Consider the following 24,399-nt stretch of genomic DNA (forward strand, 5'->3'; position numbering starts at 1 on the left):
CATGAGATAGGATCTGAACATTGTCTTTTTACTGCTTTAGACATTTCTAACAGTTTTTGGACTTGTCCCCTAGCCAAGGAGGACCAAGGCAGATTTGCTTTCACCAGCAGGGGTCGCCAATGGACATGGAGTCGTTTGCCACAAGGTTTCTGCAACTCACCCACACTGTTTCATCAGAGGCGCTGAAAGGAGGAAAACCTGGATCGGAGCTGATCGACTGGACTGAGGAGATGGAGGAGGCGTTTGTGAGTATCAAAGAAACTCTTGCTTCCTCCCCAGCATTACGTCATGCCGATGCCAGCAGGGCATTCCATCTATGGACATGGGTGGGAACTCGATCCTATTCAGCGGCCCTGGGTCAAAGGGTTCCAGGAAGAAACTCCTATCGGATGGTAGGATATTATTCTGCCCCTATTCCTGTTTCAATGGCAGGACAGCATCCGTGCCTGTTGATATGCGACTGTGCAGAGTGGGCTGTAAAGGTTACAGAGGACATTGTGACTCATCAGAAGGTGATACTGCACACTAGACACCAGATTCTGAAACTGTTAACAAACACTCGTTTAGGCTCTATCTCTAATCAAAGACGAGCTAAATGGGAGGCCACTCTCTTGAGTAAAAATGTGGATATAAATATTGACATTGAAACTGCTATCAACCCTGCCTCCTTACTTACAGAAGAAGGAACTGCACACAACTGTGCCCGACTGATCGAGACGGACAGCCAGAGCCCTCTTCAATCTGAACCACTTTCTGATGCCATGAAGTTGTTCGTGGATGGTTCCAGCTTTCATGAACAGGGAAAACGCTTCACTGGCTGGGCAGTTGTAAATGAACATGGTGAAACTGTTGACTGTGGTTCTCTTTCAGGAGGAGGGGCTCAAGTGGCCGAGCTGGTCGCATTGACACGAGCATTGCAGTATGGCCAGGGAAACGAGTCAATGTTTACACTGACAGCCGTTATGCATATGGTGCTGTTCATGACTTCGGCCCTGTGTGGAGACGCAGAGGATTTCTAACCACTGCCGGTCTGCCGATCTCTCATCAACAGCAGGTAAAAGAACTTATGAATGCCTGTGATCTTCCTGCAACAGGAGCAGTTATCAAAGTCACTGGACATGCAACGGACAATTCTCCTGAGGCCACAGGAAACCGAGCTGCTGACACAGCTGCCAGAGAGGCTGCAACACAGACTGAGACTTGCGTGAGTGTTATGGCTCTTGCTCCTCAGGAGAGTGAGACCCCCAGAGACATTTTTAAATTCTATGATGAGGATGACCCTGAAGAGATAGAACAATGGACAAAATTAGGAGCTCAGAAAAATGCAGAAGGACTGTGGAAATTTAATGAGCGTTTTGTTTGTCCTGTTTCTGCTAGAACTGAACTAATGTCTTTGTATCATGGTTTGGCACATGCAGGTCCTGAAAAACTACATGCAATGATTTCCAAAACCTGGTGGTGGCCACAACTGAGGGCTTCTTGCAATGATTTTTGTAAGAGATGTCTAGTATGTCTTAAGGTTAATTCTTCTTCTAAGCTGAAAATTCCCTTAGGACATGCCCCTCGACCTCAAGGGCCGTGGACACACCTCCAAATTGATTTCATAGGTCCACTGCCCCCTAGTGGAGGTTTTACATACATTCTAATGATTGTTGATCTGTTTTCCAGATGGTTGAGGCATTTCCACTGAGAAACTGCACCGCAGATGCAACCGCCAAGATTATGTTGAATGAAGTTTTCCCAAGATGGGGTTTGCCCTTACAAATTGATTCAGATCAGGGTACACATTTTACTGGGAAGGTGATGAAAAATGTCATGAAATTGATGGGGGTGAGGCAACACTTTCACATTCCATTTAGGCCCCAATCTAGCGGATCTATTGAACGCACTAATCGTGACGCTTAAAACTTCATTGAGAAAGAGATTGTTGGAGTGGGGGAAAGGGTGGCATGCAGCAGTCCCAGCGATTTTGTTAAGCATGAGAGCCAGCCCTAACAAGACTACACAGCTCAGCCCTTTTGAGGTAATGACAGGTCGCTACATGCGGCTGCCCTGGGATGCCCCCTTGCAACATGAGGGACCATCCGGTCCTTTGAAAGACGATTTACAAAATTATCTGAAAGCTTTGGATGACAGTCTGCGAGACACGGGTTAGTGTTAACACACGACAAGCAGATCGAGATAATGTTGAGCAAAAAGACATGCCTGCTTTGCCTGAAATAGGTGACAATGTAATGTTACAGCGGGAGATAGTTTCCCCCTTAGGTCCGAAATTTGATGGGCCTTATCAGGTGGTATTAACCACTAACACCTCTGCTCTACTGGACAGGGGGGTTTTGGGTACCGTATGGAGACATTGGTCACAGGTGAAACCACTTGAAAAGTGTAACAACTTACTACCTCGGGATCATTAAATGTCTTTTGTGTATGTTAAAACTCTAGAATTCTAGAACAAATGTTTTATCATTACAGAATCTGACGACATACTGAAGCTGCTAATTCTTCAAGAAGAAGTGCGTAGTGAGAGACGACTGAAAGGAAATGAGCTTTCATCCGATTGGTACTTCCGCTCTCGTTGGTATTTTTAATTCTGATCGCTTTATCATTTTTGATGTGGATTCAAATTTCAATTTGGACAGGGAGATTCCATGCATTTTCAACTCATTGGGATTGTGAGGAGATCGATAACCGTCCATCATGGGTACAATACCCATGTCTAAATTCAACTGAGGGTCTAAATTTAATTCCGACCATGTACCAAAAGGTAAATGATCGTTGTTATCGTCTGGACGGAAATGAGACAGTGACCTATTGGCTTGGTCACTCCCCAAATTATCCCGATACTACCCTCATTATGCAAAAAGGTCGGTGGATGAGGAGTGGAGGCGTTGACCTGTTTGAAGGAGATTTCAGTTCAATGAGCTGGATCCCTGACCACATAGCTCGTGAAAACATGAGTGCATGCTCTATACGAAGGGATATGGTTAATCGATATTTGTTAAAATCTAGAAAAGGTGAGAGTAGAGCAGAACGAAGGAGGCATCAGGTAGCAGATGTGAATGACTCCCAAATGATTTTAGGTGGAAAAGCAGTGAAACTTCCGTTATACCCAAGTGCTCCTGATCCTCGCCACATCATGTCATACTATTTTCCCAAAGCTAAGAATGAACATGGTTACAACAAAGTCGTTAAAGATGTAGCCCAAAGCTATATATACAGCAATATTGTGATTAGAGAAGAACCGGGGTCTGATGAGTATCAAACAGCAATAAATGATAAGGATTTGATGAGATGGGGAGTGTTAGTCCCAACTAAATGCCACATGATCCGATGGGACACTAATAGGGCTTACGGTGCAGTCTGTGATAGGTTAGGACGGATAGATAAAACTGACAATGACAAGTTCGATCTGAATGGCAGTAAAAATGATTTGCCTGCTATTAATGCTTTGTCCCTCTCTTGGCCCAGGTACACTAGATTCGATGACCCTTGGAAGGAGACTGCACATGTTGAGCGTTGTTTAGGTAAAGAAATTCAACAGTGGTTTGTTAAGATGTTTCCTCCTGGAGATGTTGATAAATGTAGAGAAATTTCTGAGAAGCTCACCGGTGTGAAGATGATGGAGATACCCTGGGAGGTGTGTAATGCTTCTTTTGTTAAGTCAGGTTACACTTGGGCTAGTTTTTCTGATGTGTTGCACCAGTATGAGTTTGCTAGGAACCTTGCTAACAGAACTGTTTTCAACATGGATCACTTGCATGATTACCTTGAAGATAAATGTTATAATCCTACATCGATGGCTTATAATGTGACAGCATGGATGCATTTGCAAGTGTTTAAACTGAATATTGAAATGATGTACACTCGAGCAAAGACTAGTCTGGTACCTTTAAAGTATGAGGAGCTGTTGTGGGACAATTCTAAATCATTTCAGGTGAGGATGTAGCCTCAGTTGTCCGATGTAGCTATTGGAGATGAGTGGTTTGACAGGTTAAAACAATTTAGACAATTTCTGAGTCCAATTCCTTCAGTACAGGAAATCTGAGATCTAGAGTCTAAGACTCCATCAGAGGACTGTGCTAAACACAGGTTGACACACCCCATGGGTCCTGCATGGCGTCCAGTTGATAAGAGTAAGAAGGCTAACGAAGCAGAGCTGTCTCTTTGTGTTGCAGAGTTGAAGCAGAAGACTGAATATTTTCCTCGGTTGAAGGCGCAAACAGCTCGGCAGAAATTTATCACTGCATTTCTGGAACAGATAAAAACTAATGATCCATTTGCAGGTTATAGTATTTGAATTCTGTATGGCTTAAATCTAAGGGCACTCCATGCTATACTGATTCGGAACCTCCGTCTGCTATAGCAGTAGCATTGGTTTTGGCTTTTTCGGTAGGAGCAATATTTACTGACATGACGGAAACAGTGGAGGAATATGTGGAGGAGGCTTGGGAGGAGTTTGTGGCTGCGTCAGAGGATTTGGTCATGGGAGCTGTTAAATATGTGTTATATGCTTTTGGAGCTCTTTTGGGAGTGGGTGTCCTCTGTCTGTGTGTGTGGATGTGTGTTCGTTTCTGTTTTTCTTATGTATGCAGGTCTGCTTGCAGTAACTTGAGCCCTTCCGAGGAGGAGAACCGACTGAGAAAACTGACGACACGCTTGGAAGAGAAACTTAAGAAGGATAACATCCATGCCCTGTTGTGAGTGGAAGGTGGGAGAGCCTTCGCGTGGGGACTGGGAATTTTTAGTATCCAGCATGTCTGCAATGAGGTGAAGAGACAAGTGTGACCCATCAGGGAAGCATGCGTTACCACTCCACCTTCCGTAGTGACCTCACTTGGTAGACCAGACGTGGCGGTATTGGACCCCACATTGGTCTAAAACGGGGACTGAAGGGTGAGGGTCAAAATCCCTTGGCTCTTCAGATATATCAATACATATATATATACATATATATATATATATATATATATATATATATATATATATATATATATATATATATATCTATCCTTTTATATCAATATCTATCTGTATTCTGTTGCTTAACTTCTTTAATAAAGTGATGAATTAACTATATGCATGATTGCATAATTGAAATATACTTTGAATCATATGTGTGTTGAATGTTAATTACTCTCTTTTAGGAACATTCCAGAGTCTCTCTGTCCTGCACGTCGGCTGAAGGTCTTTTGGGGATAAGCTTATTTGTGACGCTCTCCAGCCTCTCAGGGGAGGGGGTCAGGGGGAATGCGTTAAACATGTGTTCCAGATGTATTCTGTGTTTGATTGTTACCTTTCCATGACTAATTATATGGTTTAAAGTCCTATGTAATAACACCTGAATAGTAGAAGTGTGATTTTCTCTTATTATTTCATTAGGGAAGAAATGTATGTTATTTCAACCCTCTCCTCTGCCCGAGGAGTGAATATTTTATCTCTCTGTTTTGGTTCAAATGGCCTGATAATGTGTGCTCTGGCTCTCTTGTGCCCAGAGAAGAACTGTCGTTCGTCAGTGTTTTGTGTGTGCGTTAGACCTTCTACCTAGGTTTTGAACCAGGGATGCACACCAGGCCGACTCGAAGACGCCCGCGACCATCTCGCGAGGTCACTTCAGACGTAAATCTCGGGCTGGACGACAAGTGCGCTGATTAATGTTGATAGGCCATTTAACTATCTATATGTTGTGACTTTATGTTCTTTTGGCCAATCAGGAGTAAAATAATGGAATATACGTCCTTGCAAACGGTATAATTGATGTAAGATTTTGTGTAAGGTACGAGTTAGCTTTCGATCTCCTCGTGAGACTTTGTCGCTGGCTCTACCAATTTCACTGCAAACTATTCTTCAGTAAATTTTGATTCTTTAATTGAATTTCTCGACTCCTGGTTTTCTTTCTCCATATCTGGTCCGGGTCATAACTGTTATAACAGTTCGCAAGCAACGAATCAACTTGTCTTGTCTTGTCTTGTCTTTACTATGTTTACTTGCACTTAAAAAGTCTGATTTCAGTTGAATTTATACTGTCTTATAAAGGCTTTAATCTGACTGACATCATACCAGTTTGCAAGGATGGACTAGCAGACCTAGATAATGCGACTGCAGCTTGCTTCGTCCAGCATGTATACACTTTATTCGGACCACAACTGACTTCGCCGTTGTGCGCATGCTCCAAAAGACAAGTGATGGGTATTTAACACAGCATATTTGTCTTCCTTCAAATATTAGATACACATTGTGTCATGTATACGTAAATGTAATGATGCTCGATTATAAATGCACATGTAAACGTCCAGACTTATAAAGATTTGATTGATGAGCGGTCACAGATATGTGTATATCGGCTATTTTACAACGGCTTCGAACATGGCTCATCCAATCAGAATTTATTTTTAGTTTGTTTTACTGTTTTTATTTGAACCATTTTCTCATTGAATTTCCAGCAAAAATAACTATATTGTGATATAAAACATTACTGCGAGAACCATTTCTGAACACCCGTTTCAACAATTACTCAGAACGAAATAACCAATGTCAGTCAGAGTCAGGCCATGATGCATATTGTGAATATGTTCTCACCAGTTTGCTGGATGTTGAGTTGAACAGCTGCTCTGGCAGTGCCAACAGGACTGACTGCCTGGCATTCGTACTGGCCCTGGTCATGAAGAGCCACGCGGCTGATACGCAAACTGCCCATTGAGAGAACAACATGTCGTCTGTCATTTGGCAGAGGACTGCCTGTGGTAGGAGAACAGAATTTCAGTGATTTTACCTCAACTGAAAGCAAACTTTGTAAACAACTGATACACTGACCCGTAATTCAATAGTCTTTAAATGCATTTAAAGGAATGTTCCATTACAAATGAAACTTTATTGACAGCGTATGTGGCATGCTGTCTATTATCACTGACAATTATTTGAACTCATCCCTCAGTTTTAAAAGGGTCGTTGACAAATAGGGTTTTCGAAGATGATACAAATTTGTAAAAAAATCTAGTTTAAAATACATTTATCAAGTTCATAGAAATGTAATATTTGTGTCTGACAAATTTAATTTTTTTATGATTTAAAAATGTCAAGTCATAGTCGAGTAAATCTTGTATTAAAATACTTTCCTATCTCTTGTTATTGTACACAACTTAATCATTCATTTCAAAAAAGTTTTTACATATAACAAAAAAATGACAAATGAGTCACGATTATCCAGAAGTTTTCTTAGGGTTATTCCTTTTGACTTAAACAAAATGTGCATTTTCATAAAAATGTCAAAATATTTTATATATATATATATATATATATATAAAAACAACTTTGCACACAGTTATGTGGGTCTAAATGGGTCCTCTCTGTTTAATGTGTTTTGATAACATGACAGCATAATGGCTATATGACGTTTGGTTACATCACATGACTTTAATGTGGTGGACAAACGTTTTCCAAAAACGAATCATTTAATACTAAAATTGTTTTACTGTTTATTGTTTTAAAGAAATAATAATTAAAGAGTATTCCAGACAAAGCTTCTTCAACTTCTTCAAAACTTTGCATTTGTTTATTTTGTCTTTATTATTGCTGACAATGTTTTTTTAACATTGGAGAATGTCACAGTCCATTGCTGTTCTTTTCTGTCCATTGCTGTTCATTTTCTTTACATTATTATTAACTTTGAGTTATTAAATGTTGATGTTTGAAATAAAATATTGGCACAAATGATATGTCTTCTCTTTGTAACACCATGGTCAGGTTTGACTGTAAGCATATTGTGACATTATTACAAAAATGTACATTTTACAAATAATACCAGAAAACACCAGATGGGAGCAATCTGCCTCCAATACATGACACATTTTCACACTTTTTTAATGTTTCAATTTGTAGAAGTGCAGGTTTTTACCGAAGTTACATAATTGTCCTTATTTGCATTTGAAAATGAATGCTGAAATTGAGAAATGTACATGTAAATATTAATATAGTTAAAGGTGCACTCAGTAATTCTAATCCAATAGACTTTTTGTCAAATTCTGCAAATATTTCCTCACAGTATGCTAGCTGTCCACTCTGTGGGTGGGCTGAAAAGAAAATCTCGAATTTGTACACAGCCCTGACTCTGTAAATGGGACAAAAACAAAGTAGATCACACCGATCCACACAACACTACTCCAGGCAATCAGCAGTGGGTGGTTCTTGCACGTGCACAGGATGGGGGGTGGGGGCAGAGTGAGAGGAGAAGAGCGATGACAAATCTTGCTGATGCAAACTCTCTAAACTCCAAGAAGGGCAACTGGCTGAGAAACAGACCATATAAACTAAAAAAGAAGGATTATGATAAGTCGAGGGCTAGGAGCCACGTCAACATCGGTGACCTCCGAGATGTAAAATGCTTGAAGTCGGATGCAGAAGTTACTCTTTTTCTTCTTGATAGGTGGATAACATAAATTTAGCTGTTTCACAGAAAATATTTATGCTTTTGTTGTGATGTTAGATTTAGGAGCAGGAGAGTTGTGAGTGTCTGGAGCTTGTGTGCATAAAACCGTCTTGTGTGCATCAATTTGGGGGGCGGAGCTTCCAAAGGAGCACTGAGGGGAGGGGTGTGTTTGTTTTGAAGATGAGTTTGAATCAACAGTGTTTTTCAGGAATTGCTGAGTGCACCTTTAAATACATGTCATAAGATCTTAATAGCATTTAAAAACAAGTGCATAGTTTTATTGTTATTACTTCAGGGAAGAAGAAATGTTGTCATTTCTAAAAAAAATAAAAAAGGTTACACATGTATTGTTTCTGGCCAAAAATGACCACAAACAGTAAAGTAAGCAGCAAATCATTTACATCATCTTTCACAAATCTTACATAGTAGACATGTACTTAAGTAATTGTTTTTTGTTTCGCTTTTGTCATGTATTTTGAAGAACAGATTCTGACCAAAAAATTGGCATCACATCATTGACCCAAAAAATGTCTATGGGGCAAGATATTCTGGAGGGTTTAAAAGCTGAAACAAGAAGCTTGAATTAAAAAAAAATTATTTGAGCAGTAAAGATGTCTAAATTGTCCTGTCCCAAAAGACTGAATATAAGAGAGACAAGGTTGGTAAGAAAATATATCACGATTTTATGTGGTAATGAACATTATGCCAAAACGCTGTTGATAGAGCTTAACTTGCATTAAAGCAAAACATTAATTTAACCTTATACTAGAGAATAATTAAATCCTCTAAGTGCAATGTTATAAGCAGTACAATTCTAAAATATTTGTATATTTGTGTGAAACTATGTATGTACTGTAATATACACTCACTGAGCACTTTATTTGGTACACCTGTACACCTACTCATTTATGCGATTATTGAATCAGCCAATTGTGTGGCAGCATTGCAGTGGATAAAATCATGCAAATTCAGGTCAGGAGCTTCAGTTAATATTCACATCAACCATAAGAATGGGGAGAAAATGTGATCTCAATGATTTGGACAGTGGCATGATTGATGGTGCCAGATGGGCTGGTTTGAGTATTTCTGTAACTGCTGATCTCCTGGGAATTTACTCAGAATGGAGCCAACAACAAAATACATCCAGTGAGCGGCAGTTCTGCGGACAGAGACACTTTGTTAACGAAAAGGCCAACGGAGAATGGCCAGACTGGTTTGAGCTGACAGAAAGTCTACGGTAACTCAGATAACCGCTCTGTACAATTGTAGTGAGCAGAATATCATCTCAGAATGCACATGTTGAACCTTGAGGCAGATGGGCTACAACAGCAGAAGACCATGTCAGGCACTTTATTAGGGCCATAGCATTCCTAATAAAGTGCTCAGTGAATGTACAGTATAAGTAATTTGTCTATTGACCTGCAAATGTCAGTTGGTGCATAATTTAGAACATATAAATGCTGAGCAGACTTGAGATAGAAAGCGTGGACTCCACTCTCACATATCAAAGAGACAATGTGGCATTAGGTTATCTCACCACCGCGTGTCCAGGCTATGACGGGTTGAGGGTAGCCACTTGCCTCGCAGGGAAAGTCAACTGTATGACCCTCCAACACCGACTGATCCTGAGGGGTCACTGTGAACTGGGGACGAGCTAGAGAGAGAGAGAGAATTAAGTACACTAATGTATATACGGTAAGCATGTGATCGGAATCATTAGATATTTGCTTGCTTTACATCAATGTGATTAATCGATTAATCATATTAGGTGTGATTAAAGCGGTCATGATTACAAAATTTTGGCTGATGATTAATTGCCATATAAATCATTTTGATTAACAATATAATTGTCACTTATAGTATTAGCATTATACACATAAACCTTAAGATAAGGCCATTCATTCATATTCATATGTAGCTTTATGTAGGCCCTACCTAACATATCAATTTAACTTCATGGTAACATAAAAATAGGCCTATGACTTTTTTTTTTTTTTAAAGACTGTAAACTCTTTGAAAATATTGTAACATTAAAAACATTACCAAATGTTACATTAAAGCAAAACCATACACGTTAATCTGCGTGAGTTTTACTCCCCAAATAACAAAATCCCCATCTTACCCTGTACTATTATATAAGCAGTGGCATGGATTGTGTCCACGTTGTTGCTGGCGAAGCATGCGTACTGTCCTCCATCTGCCTGATTGACATTCTGAATGAAGAGACCTCCAGAGGGAGTGATGTTGATGCGAGGGTCAACTGGAAGGGCTGTGTGGTCACCTTTAGTCCAGGTGACACGAGGCTGTGGCTGACCCGCGGCACTGCATTCCAAGGTCACGCTCTCCCCGACCAGAACCTCAGTGTTCTGTGGCTGGATCACAAAACTGGGTCGAGCTGGAGAAAGGAAAGGCTCTATTTAGATTCAAGGCCTCAAAGCAGATTGCTGAATGGTAATACATTTAGCCTCTTTCAAAATGCCATGCTACCTTTGTAACAAATATGTATTAACTTTTTGTTAATGTTTTAGCATGTTCAATTGGCCTGAGGGCTTAATATGTAGGCAATTCATATTTCGTATGAGGGTTTAGCTCAATGGGAAAATGTATTATAAGAATTATGAATCATGTATTATAGCAACTAAAGAAAGAGCCACCCAGAGCTCACATCACCAAAAACGGCAGATTCTAGTAATCTTGTCTGATCTCAAGTTCCCCTTCTGTCGCTCTCTCCACGTTGTGTCGGAGAAGCGACACTAGGGAACTCTCTTGAGCACCGATATCCACCTCTGATCTATGAAAAAAGGCCAATGAGAGTTGGCAGCCAGTATTTGCATGTCCCGCCCCCGGACATACGGGTATTTAAGCGGCACAAATACGGGAGTTCATTCAGAAAATTTCTTCGGAGCCGATGGTCTGTCTGCAGTTTGCTGCGTGTTACACACCACTAACGTTCCTGTTTCCTCTGACGATCTGCATGCTGTTGGATCTTGACGGCGCACAACAGCGGCTTTCTCCTTCGCATTGCACGGCATGCATTGTTGCCCCTGAGCGCTTCGACAGCGCAGACACACACATACTGTGTATTAAAAGAGTTATTTCCCTTAAAAGAGTGAATTTCTCTAAAAGAGCAAAACACAGCGGCGTTGAACGTCCTTTTCAGGACGCGTCTTTTTCAGGATGCCCTTCCGCCCCTGTGTTGTTCCTGGATGCGGTAGAGTGCTCTCCGCTTCAGACGGCCACAGGCGCTGTCTCGTGTGTTTCGGCCGCGATCACACCGAGGCGGCGTTTGTGGATGGCTCATGTTCTCACTGCGAGAACATGACCATGACCACGTTGCGGTCGCGGCTTGCTTTCAACAGAGAGCAAGCCACCCCAGCTGCACCCCGCATTGCTCCTTCTTCCCACGGGATTGAGGACGATGCGATTGGCGCTGGGGGCGATTTGGGGGCGGCAGCGGGTGCAGTTTCGCCGGGTAGCTGGTCCCCGTCTACGCTCGCGCCGATAGCGGCTCGCCTCACGGCTCGGCTGTCTACCCTCCCGAGCTCGAAGCAGATGAGCTCGCCGCTGCATCGGAGAGTGTGATGTCTGATGCCGAGGACTCCCCTGGACTGCCGCCTTCGGGCCAGCAGGCCCAGACTGAGGCCGACGCTCAGATGTCTGACATGCTTTCCCGGGCCGCCGTGAGCGTGGGGTTGGATTGGAACCCTCCATCCTCCCCACAGCCTTCACGGTTGGATGACTGGTTCCTGGGGCAGCGCCGTTCAGCGGCCACGCATCCCCGGTCCCGCTTTTCCGGAGGTGCATGACAAGCTGACGCCTACGTGGAGAGCCCCGCTCTCCGCTCGTCTAGGTGCCACCCGCTCCACTCTCACCACCCTCGACGGCGGAGAGCCCACGGATACGGGCGATTCCCCAGGTCGATAGGGCAGTTGTGTACCATCTATGCCCCAGTAGCCCTACCTCCTGGCGTGCGCCCGTATCCCATCCAAGCCCTGTAGGACAACATCCTCGCTCAACGCGAGGCCTACAGTCGCGGCTGGACGCGCTGCCTCCACCCTGCATGCGATGGCCCTCCTGCAAGTCCACCAGGCCAAAGCACTCAGAAACATGCACGGGGGTGGACCTGATCCTGATGTGCTACAGGAACTGTGCTCAGCGACCGACCTCGCCCTGAGAGCGACGAAGGCCACAGCGCAGGCACTCGGACAGGCGATGGCCACCCTAGTGGTCCAGGAACGCCATCTCTGGCTCAATCTGGTCGAGATGCGTGAGGCCGACAAGAACCGCTTCCTAGACGCACCTGTCTCCCAGATTGGCCTTTTCGGCGACACCGTCGAGGACTTCGCCCAACAGTTCTCCACGGTGAAGAAGCAGACGGAGCCCATCTCTCACATCATGCCCCGCCGCACACCTGTCGCTACGTGCCCTGCCCCGTCTGCCTGCTGAGGGCGTCCCCCTGTGAAGAAACCAGCTCCTGCTCCGCCTCAACCTGGGACCAGCTCTCAGCCCCAGCGTCGAGCACCCCGCAGGCGGCGCACGACCCCTGTCTCACGAACCCCCTCTAGGACCCGGAAGGCTCCCAAGCGTTCCTGAGACAGCCGACCCAGAGCCCAAGACGTTAGCTCCGAGGTGGTAAGACCGCTCCGTCCCCCGGTGGAGGGCCGGGAGGAGAATCCTTTGTTTTTTCATTTGCCACACCCCCTGACGGGGGCTGTGGTACCCACATTCTCAATAAAAGAGCTATTTCCTTTGCCTCTGGGTCACCTGGCCCGCAAATGCCGTTCTCACGGCAATCTGCTTTCAGATTACGACAGTCCCGGTACACCGGACGCGGCGATCCCGCCTTCCGCCTGCCTATGACTGCCCCCCGGCTGGCCGGTTCAGACGAGTCCAGAGGACGCCAGCAGACCTCCTCCTCCGTCACGAACCCACCCCCTGCCGGGTGCGCAGAGCAAGGTAAGTGCTTTGAGTCTATTCTCAGCACCCCAGCCTCAGGCCGCAACGAAGCCGCCCGACGCTGCATTACCTGTTCCGCCCCGCTGCGAGGCCCCGCCGGGTACGTCCAAAATACTCGTCCCTTTGGTGCCCCTAGCGCAGAGCTGGGAAGCGTGGTTTTCGCTTCCCAACGCATCACGCTGGCTGCACCGGACCATTCGACTCGGTTACGCAATTCAGTTTGCCCGGCTCCGGCCCCCCTTCAGGGGCGTCCGCTTTTCCGCAGTACACGGCGAGCATGCCAGTTCCCTGCGCATGGAAATTGCGACCCTCTTAGCCAAGGGCACGGTAGAGCCCGTCCCTCCAAACGAAATGAGGAAGGATTTCTACAGCCCTTACTTCATTGTACCCAAGAAAGGCGGCGGCTTACGACCAATCCTGGACCTACGAGTTTTCAATCGGGCCTTGTTAAAACTCCCGTTCAAAATGCTCAAGCAGAGAAATATTCTGGCTGGCGTTCAGCATCTAGATTGGTTCGCAGCGGTAGACCTGAAGGACGAGTACTTCCACGTCTCAATTCTGCCACGACACCGACCCTTCTTACGGTTCGCGTTCGACGGCCAGGCGTTTCAGTACAAAGTCCTCCCCTTCGGCCTGTCTCTGTCCCCTCGCGTCTTCACGAAGGTCGCAGAGGTAGCTCTTGCCCCGCTATGAGTAGCCGGCATCCACATTCTCAACTACCTCGACGACTGGCTTATCCTAGCACACTCTCGAGAGTTACTATGCACACACCACACCACTCCAGCACTGGCTCCAGACTCGAGTCCCGAGACAAGCATGGCACCACGGCACGCATCGGGTAAGGATCACCCCCGCCTGCCTCAAAACACTCCGACCCTGGACAGACCTCTGCTTTTTACAGGCAGGAGTGCCCCTGCAGCAGGTGTCCCGACGCGTTCTGGTCACAACCGATGCCTCCCGGTCCGGGTGGGGTGCCGTGTGCAGCGGCACCCCAGCGGGGCCCCTTTCCACACATTGGAAAGGGGCCCCGCTGCCTTGGCACATCAACTGCCTGGAGTTGCTGACCGTCCTTCTCGCCCTCAGGAAGTTCCTCCCGTTAGTTCGGGACAAACACGTCCTCCTGAGATCGGACAGCACCACGGTGGTGGCGAACATAAATCGCCAAGGCGGCGTACGCTCCCGCCACATGTCACAACTTGCCCGCCGTCTCCTCCTATGGAGCCAGCAGCGACTCATTCACACGCGCTATTACGACAACGCCTGCCCGGTGGGGAGTGGAGGCTTCACCCCCAGTCGGTCCAGCTGATTTGGGAACGGTTTGGCAAGGCCCAGGTAGACCTGTTCGCTTCCCAGGAAACCTCCCACTGCCCGCTCTGGTACGCCCTGACAGAGGCTCCCCTCGGGACAGACGCGCTGGCACACAGCTGGCCCTCGGGGCTGCGCAAGTACGCATTTCCCCCAGTGAGCCTTCTTGTACCGGTGCTGTGCAAGGTCAGGGAGGACGAGGAGCAAGTCACGCTAGTGGCCCCCTACTGGCCCACTCGGACTTGGTTCTCGGAACTCAGGCTTCTCGCGACAGCTCCTCCCTGGCGAATTCCCCTGAGAAAGGACCTCCTCACTCTCAGGGACGGGGCACGCTCTGGCACCCGTGCCCAGACCTCTGGAACCTCCACGTCTGGTTCCTGGACGGGATGCGGAAGAGCTAGCCGGCTTACCGGCGACCGTTGTGAATACAGTTAACCAAGCCAGAGCCCCTTCTACCAGGCACCTTTATGCCCTAAAGTGGTGCTTGTTCACAGATTGGTGTTCTTCCCGAACTGAAGACCTGCAGAGATGTGCGATTAGGTCAGTGCTTCTGTTCCTACAGGAGAGGCTGGACAGGAGGCTGTCCCTGTCCACCCTCAAGGTGTATGTTGCCGCCATTGCCGCCCACCACGATCCTGTAGACGGCAAGTCTTTGGGTAAGCACGACCTGATCTTCAGGTTCCTGAGAGGCGCCCGGAGGTTGAATCCCTCCCGGCCAGGCCTAGTTCCCTCCTGGGATCTCTCGGTAGTCTTGGCAGGACTCCAGAGACCCCCCTTCGAGCCGCTTGAATCAATTGGACTCAGGGCCCTCTCTCTTAAGACGGCCCTGCTGATCGCGCTCGCCTCTATCAAGAGGGTCGAGGACCTGCAAGCGTTCTCTGTCAGCGACACTTGCCTGGAGTTCGGTCCGGCAGATACGTCTGTGATCCTAAGACCGCGACCGGGCTATGTGCCCAAGGTTCCTACCACACCATTCTGAGATCAGGTGGTGAACCTGCAAGCGCTGCCCCGGGAGGAGTCAGACCCAGCCCTTTCATTACTATGTCCAGTGCGCGCCCTACCTGGACCGCACACAGAGCACCAGACGCTCTGAGCAGCTCTTTGTCTGCTTTGGGGGACGGCAGAAAGGGATTGCCGTCTCCAAACAGAGGCTCACCCACTGGGTTGTCGACGCCATCACACTGGCTTATCACACCCAGGCCGTGCCCCTACCCTTGCGGGTCCGAGCTCACTCAACAAGGGGTGTTGCGTCCTCGTGGGCACTGGCCAAGGGCACCTCCCTAGCAGACATCTGTAGAGCCACAGGTTGGGCAACACCCAACATCTTCGCGAGGTTTTACAACCTCCGCATTGAGTCGGTTGCGTCTCGTGTTTTGTCAGGTCCGAGCCCGTAGAACTCGGTAACACGTAGACCGACCGGCCGGGTGGATCGCTTTGCGCCCAGCGCCCTTTTTCCTGACGTCAAGGTTAAGTAGTGCACCTTTTTTCCCAGGGCGCCCCACTCCGAGTCGGGACCCTGGTTGATTCCTCCCCAGCCCTCCGGGTCCGCGGTTCAGCGGAGGAACTCGCCGACCCAAGCCACTGCGGGTACCCTGATGGCTACCCTGCACTGGTATAGGTGCTCCACAGGTAAGGCCTCCTGCTCGGACTCCCCCTGTGTGTATTTCCACGGTTCTGTCCCCTTACGAGCGGACCCCCGTGTCTCCCTTAGGCAGTTACAGCTGCCCCGGTCGCCGTGCTGTAGCAACTCCCCCGTATGGGGCATTGGGGAAGGGTACGTGCAGCCGGGTACAGACGATGCGTGGCACTGGATGAATCCCTGCCCGCCTCTGTATCGGCAGTTCAAGTACACGGTTCAGCACATGGCAAGATTGGAATGGGTCCCCTAGTGTCGCTTCTCCGACACAACATGGAGACAGCGACAGAAGGGGAACGTTTGGTTACGTATGTAACCTCCGTTCCCCGAGGGAGGGAACGACACGTTGTGTCTTTCCTCCGCCATGTTGCTGAACCGAGCCACTGTTGTGGCCGGACCATTTCCGGCTCCTCAGAAAAATCCTGAATGAACTCCCGTATTTGCGCCGCTTAAATACCCGTATGTCCGGGGGCGGGACATGCAAATACTGGCTGCCAACTCTCATTGGCCTTTTTTCATAGATCAGAGGTGGATATCGGCGCTCAAGAGAGACCCCTAGTGTCGCTTCTCCGACACAACGTGTCGTTCCCTCCCTCGGGGAATGGAGGTTACATACGTAACCAACCGTTAATGTTTAATAAACCGCAACAGTGTGGTTCCGGTAAAGTAAAAATCCCATTCATATTCTCCAAAGGGGAATTGATTATTAACAATCATTTTTAAACATTAAATTTATGGCTGTTGATTTAATGTGTTAATTCAGGGCGATTAATTATATTAAAAATAACACATTTTAAAATGTATGCAATTAATTACATCCCCGGACTTTTACAAAGAATATTTCTACCATCTGAGCAATTCAAGCTTGAACTACCATCTGTTTTCAGCAGGGGGCAGTAAGCAAAACTCCAACTGTATAGGCAACACACAGCTGTACAAAGAACAAACCAAACTCTGGCTTGCTTGACACCAGCGACCGCACACTTTCTTGCATTAAAAAACAGCTGGATGCAGCGCAATTCCAAATGCAGGGATCTCGAGATGTGTTTTTCTGTTTCAAACGTCGTTTAACTTAAAACATAAAAACACTGTTTATGACGCGATGAAACCAAAGTGAGATGCTCCAAAAGCATCCGTCTGACGTATTTGTACATTGACACGTCCTTAGAAAATTCCCTAGAATAAATCTATCTCGGACAGATTGACAAATTCAATTGCAAAACATTTTGCTGTGTACTGTAGGCCAAGAAACAATATACTGCCTTCTAAAAACATTGTTTTATCTTATCAATGCTTTACCTGTCTGCCATAATTATTTAATGCATTTTAATTCTATTTATAATATACTGTATATTATAATTATATTATTCGAAATATAATTATTTAGACCACGTCCACACTAATACGTTTTCGTTTGAAAATGCATCTTTTTCTCTACGTTTTTGGCCTTCCGTCCACACTCAGATGCCGTTTTTGTAAGCAAAAACTTTCGAAAGCACTCTCTCATGTGGACACATTTTAAAATGCAGTCTTCACTTTGTGGTGAGGATGGAGAAGACCGAGATATCTGAAAACAATTACGTATTTGTTGTCATGTGACGCAGTCATGTGATCCATTCAACACAAATGATCAAGATGGCAGCCCACATTGTAGTGGTATTATTTTGTCTGTTACTCAACTTTGTGAGCGTTGTAAAGATAAATGTTACTTTCTACTTTTCTACAACCTTCAAAATACATTCCTTCATAGGCGAAGGAAAGTGTACTTGGAATTGCTGTCCAATGATACAAAACAGGGACAATTGCATTTCACTCCATGAATGGAACAACGATCTTCTGATTTAAGTGTTTTCATATGTTTTAGTGTGGACGAGAAACTTTAGGAAAACGCTTGAAAATGGCAGTGAGTATGGAGAGCATTTCGAAAACGAAAGTGCAGTTTTCAAATGTATCCGGATTAATGTGAACGTAGTCTTAATCATTATATATTTAATTATTGTTATTTATGAGGCTTTCTCAGCAAATATTTATATATGCGATTAATTGATCGGCATGTCGTGTAATTAATTTGACTAGAAATTTGTCTCTATTGATAGCCCTACTTTAGTTATAGAACTACCGTGAACACCAAGGTTGTTAATCGATGGTATATGCTTCTATTGAAGCCATCAGTCCGTGTTATTTCAAATTCATTTAAAAAAAGAAATTGTCTTTAATACCGAAATTTAAGATGAAGAACTACACTACTCATGATCTTTAAAAAAATATACACCAATCAGAAAAGTGTGACAAACAAAGCCCGCCAAAAGAGCTCTGTTGCGACCGCCCATTTGCATTATGCAATCGAGTCCTCTACACTCTCAAACTACTTAAAATTTGAAATCTTCTTTCTGTACTTATAATCAATAACTTTAAATCAGTCGTTTTATATTTTTCTGTCATTTATAGTTTGAAGTCTATTTGTCTGATTGTAAAATATTTTTTTCTCTTCAAATCCAAGTTTGAAAAGTTGTGATTTACCTCGGAGCTGGTTGGTTTTGTTCATGGCTTAGAAATCTTTTATGAAGGATTTTATGAAATCTCAATGGAAAAAATACATGAGTAAAATATTTCTGGAACCAAGATGGCTGAAAAAAGTGGGCGGGCACTGTTGTGCTCTATTGTCGCTGCCTACAGGGGCTCAAACTCACATGGTGCTCTGTAGTATCGCAAGGTGACCTGCGAGGTCTTCACTTCTCCTGCCACATTTTTGGCCATGCACTGATACACGCCCTGATCCGTCTCCCGCGTGTCCTGGATCATCAGCGTTCCATCTTCCAGAAGATTCAGGCGAGTGTCGTCCCTCATGTTCAGAGCATTGCTAACGAGAACAATTTTCTTGTTTACACACATACATCTCACATTTCCAGGATAAAGCAAAAAATCTTCTAATAAGAAAACAAGCTACTTAAAGGAATATAATGAAACTTCCTCTAAAATTACTTACCCTCATGTTGTTCCAAACCTGTATTGTCTTCATTCATCTAAAATATGGAGGGTCAAGACGTGTCATGCCAGGTTTTACAAAAAAATTATGTCAAACCTGGCTTGATGTGTCTTGCCGAGACATATTTGAACTGAACTACATGAGATTTAGTAAATATGGCACAACAGTGGGGAAGGTTGCCTTTAAATTCAGTCTATTTCTCATACAAAACTACAATATAATTTAAAAGACTAGGAACATAGCGCACAAGTGGTATGGACTTATTTTATGATACTTTTATGGTTCCAGTCCCCACTAAAATAGAAAAGAAATCTCTGGACATTCTGCAATATTTCTTCTTTTAGAACAACTTTAGGATGAGGGTTTTAAAATCAAATGGAAGGAATGGGAGCTTACTTGTTTCTTAGCCAGATGATCTGTGGTTTGGGGTTACCCTCTGCCCTGCATGTGAAGTACACAGTGTTCCCAGAGGTTACGTCCACATCCTGTGGCTCAGATGTGATCCGGGGCACTTCTGCTCCACATAAGAGACACATCCAGATGAAATTAAATATAAGTGTGTTGTAAAATGAAAAATGTCAGGAAAAAAGAAGAATAGATTAATTTGGTCTGTGAAAGCTATTTGAATAACAACACTGATTTGTGATGGTGCTGTATGCTTGCTGGAAAGAATGTTTAACATTTCCTTCTTGCCTCACTTCCTCTTCACTGACTCAACTAGCTATCTTTGACGAGGGCCTTTTGATATGGTCACGACGGCTGCACGCCAAACCTCAAACATTACTCACCAACACCACTGTGAACATGGCAAAATATATTCCCAAACTGTCTGATACAACTGTTAAACTGTTTCTACTGGCAAAATCCAATGTCTGCTGGCACACCGTATCATTTCACATTATCAAGTTATTCTTACAGAGACAACACACAAGACATTTAGCAGAGAGATGTTTAGGAGGATGTTCAAGCTGATCTTTTCCATACGACAAATGTATACAGTGACCAGTGGCTGTCAAGCTCCAAAAATGACAATAAAGCACCATTGAAGTCTCCTTAAGTCATACGATAGCTTTGTGTGCGTTTATTTTCTCAAAAATGTAATTTCCCCTTCCACACATTCAAATCTGGTGCGTCAATGATGTCAAGTGGCATTACTTCTCGAGCAGACCCAGCTCCAGCTCCAGCTCTTAAGATTTATGGTTACTGTTCTAACTAGGATTCTCAGGTTGGGCTGTACAGTTGTGGCTGTAGGAAGTAGAGGTCTGCTAAATGAGCCAGACGGGACCATTTTGGGCCGGGTTTGTCCGCTAAGGCATGGACTCTGACCCCTGAAGGTGTCTTGTAGGGCTGGGCGATATCTAAAAATTATTTTATCGATAATCGGCTTAAAATATTGCGATATACGATTACATTGTCAACCCCCTTGGCGTGGGTCGGTGAATTATTTTTGCTTTATTGATTTTGATTTAAAATCTTTATTTATTTCGTGAAACACAAAAAACATAAACAAAAGACATTTCTAAATTCAAATTGCACTTTAAACTAAACTAAAAAAGCAATAAAATAACCACCTTATTTAAACATTTACCGTCTCCAGCAGCTCCATTTGCCATCACGTAAGAATCCGTCAATGACAACAGGTGGAAAATTACTAATAGCTTACAGATTAAGAAATAAAGACAATTATAAATGTAAAGACAATAATAATAATAATAATAATAATAATAATAATAATAATAATAATAATAATAAATAAGCCTAATAAATTCCCTTGTATTCCCAAAACAATGCTGGCAAATGTGTCTTCTTATCGAATTTGTGTTTGTATTGCGTTTAGATTATAATTTGCAGCATTCTCATAGATGACATTATTCTTGCAAACAGTTTTCACACGAATGAAAAAGAGAAAAAAGAGTAACAGAAATTCTCATCATGCGTCACTCCGAGAAGTCTGACAGGTTGCCCAACTGTTGCGGGTAGATTAGCAAAATTACTCATGGATGAAATACATTTGGATGAGAAGCTTGCGGACTAAATTCAGCCTCATTGCAAGTTTCGGGTGGAGGGTGCTAGTTTCACACCCTGGGCTACTGTTTAATATGTTTGGCAACTTCCAGATCCATGATTTTGCCGTTTCCCAATACTGTCAATCATCGTCTGTCAATAAGTGTCGCAACCGGCATCGTGATCTTTGTAAGACATCGTCATTATCTGATCAAATCGTCCTATCGCCCAGCCTTAGTGTCCAGTGGTATCTGGCACCAAGACATTAGTAGCAGATCCTTCAAGTCCTCTAAGTCTCTAGGTGGACCCTCCGTTGATTGGACTTGTTGGTCCGCGTATTTTATGACTGATCATCCTGAGGCGGTACGCTTACATCTGATTGTGTGGTCATGAGGTATTTTTATAGTGCTTTTTGCCATTTTACAAGCTTGACAGCCCAGTTCCAATGGACTTTTGTTGAATTTTAAAAAATGTCATGATTTCATGAAATCATGAGAGTGAGTAAATTATTATAGAATTTGTAATTTTTGGTTGAACTAATTCTAATTTAGCCTTTGATCACTGCATTTCAAATAGTTACAGTAAAGTCCAAAGTATACTTCGGGCAGACGCGAATGCTAGGCGTCTTCATACAGAATGCATGATGCAAAATTCGTTCTTTTCAGAGTGCTCAAGCAATGAATGCGAGAAGCCTGATTTTTCTAACCATGCATACTTCGAAAGCGTAGTTTGCACATGTGCCTGGAATTATTTGCACTAATTAGTGGGTCCACAAGGTGGCAATTCTCACAATTGAGCCATTGCTTTCACCAAGAAGTGCAAAAAGAAGGTGCCATCGACAGGAAACGAAGGCGTGTGTCAAGATTGCATGTGTGGAGGTCAGGAGATACCTGCATTTGTATAACTCCAGTCTGAAGGACTATGAAGACATATTCATGGTTCAAAATGCCTTAAGAAAAATAGTCCAATATCTCATCGGAGTCATAGCGCGTATGCGTCAACCACCTTTGTAAGGGCACACGGTCAATTGGAGTATCCTTGCACAACTTAAAACTGAAGTATACTTTGGGCTTAAAGGGACAGGTCTTGAGCAAGCCTCAGAGAAACCTTTAAAGCTCAGTGGCACATTTCAGCTGTTCATTTCTTCTGCCCTGCTGTGTTTTGACTGGTGCCTCGGGCCTCTGTGTGGTGTGCTCGGTGTATGAAAGGGCTAAAAAAGCCATACTGTCTTAAAGTCTATCTTCTACAGAGCCAAAAGCGGAATTGGGGGAGCAGATTACTGTAACAAGCCTGAACAAGTCCACAGAGCTAAACCGCTGCAGTGGTTTGTGGTTACTCTGTGGTGAACAGTATACAGCTACTCAGGTTGTATGAGAGCTCAGGACTGCTCAATGTCAGAGTAAACCATGTAGAAATGTGACAATGTATATGCAGCTTTTTGGAAAGTGTGGTTAGTTGCTGAGATTGCATCTGATTGCTGCAGTGTTGGAGTGAAAATAACTGCAAGTACTGTAGCAACGCTAATAACTTAAATATGAAGTGTGTAATTTTTGGGATGTTTATATATTCCTATGCCAATAGTGCTCTTAGAACAATAAATGATATCATCTGCTAGTTATGTATTTCTTGTCCCCTTAAACAGCTAAGTAGATGGTAGTGTAGCTAAATACTTTTCAAAAGGGCAGTTTGACTGTAGTTCAACTGCTAAAATGTTTTTTTCCCCAAGTCATTCCTAAGAAAGAAAAAGTTCTGCCCCACAATTTCTCATTGAATATCCTGTTTTCCTTTTAAACTTAGGTTGCAAATGTTGAAGTGTGTAATTTCTGCGCCACTAGTGCCATCAAACAGAATTTGAAAAACAAATATCGCCACTCTTGACCAACCGAGGAACCGGTACGCCTGTTTTGTTTCTTTTTGTGTTGGTTCCGCCTAGTGGCTGGATCTTGTTTTGTTGAATACCACTGCTTCGGGACAGTTGTGGATGAATCTGTTTGTTCTTTGTGCTTATGCCTCTTGTTGGATGAAGTTTGTTTTGTGGAGTATTTTTGTGGGTCAATGGAATGATTACGCCATCTGCTGCACTCATTAACAGCTGGCTCACTGAACACTTGTTTGTCTGTCCGAGGAAACTGAAAGGCTTTATATCGGTTGGAATTTGTTTTGTGAAGGAACACACCTTCGAGACAGTTCTGTGAATAAATCTACATGTTCTTTGTGTTTATTCTGCCTATTGGCTGGGGTTTGTTTTACAAAGTATTTTCTATTATGTAATTTTGCCTCACAAATTTGTGAGGTAAAATTGAGCAATCCGATGGCAAAGTTGTCGAGGGGGCTCTCGTAGGCATATATGGACCTTTTAAATTTAGACGGATTGATGCCAGTTGGCGCTGTCGTGTACAGGGATAATGAGCACATTTTCTTTTTTTTCTGTTTGTTTGGATTAGGGTGTTCAGGGTTTGATTGTTACACTAATGGGGAATGTGGTCTGTATAATCTTGTTTTTGTCACACCATTTATTTTTTCTATTATATCAAAATGTCAAATGTTAATATGAGTGGTTAATATGAATATATATGTTCTTTCTCCGTGTGGAGATGGATGGGGGTGCCCCAAGTGAATGGGTTGGGGCACCCCATAAAAAAAGGAAGGTTATTTCTCTCTTAAGCGTAAGAAATATGATAGAGAGTTCCTTCAAGAAACTCATCCTTCCCCGCAGGAAATTGAAAAATTTGGGAAGATATGGGGTGGACATGTTTTCTTTAGTGCTGGCTAAAGTAAATGCAGGGGAATCATTATATTGATAAATAAACATCTACAATTCAAATATCTCAAAAAAGACTAAAGATAAATTAGGAAGATTCATTATTGTTTCAGCAGAATTTCAGGGGCATAGGTTGATTTTGACTAATATTTATGCACCTAACGTTGATGATCAGGGCTTTTTTATAGATCTTGAAGGGATGTTGCAAGCCGCTGGCATCCCTCATGATATAATATTGGGAGGAGACTTTAATCTTTTGATGGACTCAGTCCATGATCATAGTGAAGCAAAAGTGTGTAAGCCACCTAGAGCAACATTGATGCTTCACA

At 44.1% G+C, this 24,399-nt stretch overlaps 1 protein-coding gene across 1 annotated transcript in view; it reads right to left on the reverse strand.

Moving 5' to 3' along the window:
• Window positions 1-24,399, reverse strand: part of LOC127656724 (peroxidasin homolog) — a 127,086-nt gene that overhangs the window by 40,196 nt on the left and 62,491 nt on the right. The window contains exons 8-12 of the mRNA XM_052145207.1: window positions 19,702-19,819; window positions 19,010-19,179; window positions 10,545-10,817; window positions 9,960-10,076; window positions 6,577-6,735 (exon numbers count right to left, since the gene is read on the reverse strand). Of these exons, the coding sequence (XP_052001167.1) occupies window positions 6,577-6,735; window positions 9,960-10,076; window positions 10,545-10,817; window positions 19,010-19,179; window positions 19,702-19,819 (837 nt within the window). The remainder of the gene's footprint in view (window positions 1-6,576; window positions 6,736-9,959; window positions 10,077-10,544; window positions 10,818-19,009; window positions 19,180-19,701; window positions 19,820-24,399) is intronic.

The sequence above is a fragment of the Xyrauchen texanus genome, chromosome 16 (genome assembly GCF_025860055.1).
Source record: "Xyrauchen texanus isolate HMW12.3.18 chromosome 16, RBS_HiC_50CHRs, whole genome shotgun sequence".
NCBI lineage: Eukaryota > Metazoa > Chordata > Actinopteri > Cypriniformes > Catostomidae > Xyrauchen > Xyrauchen texanus.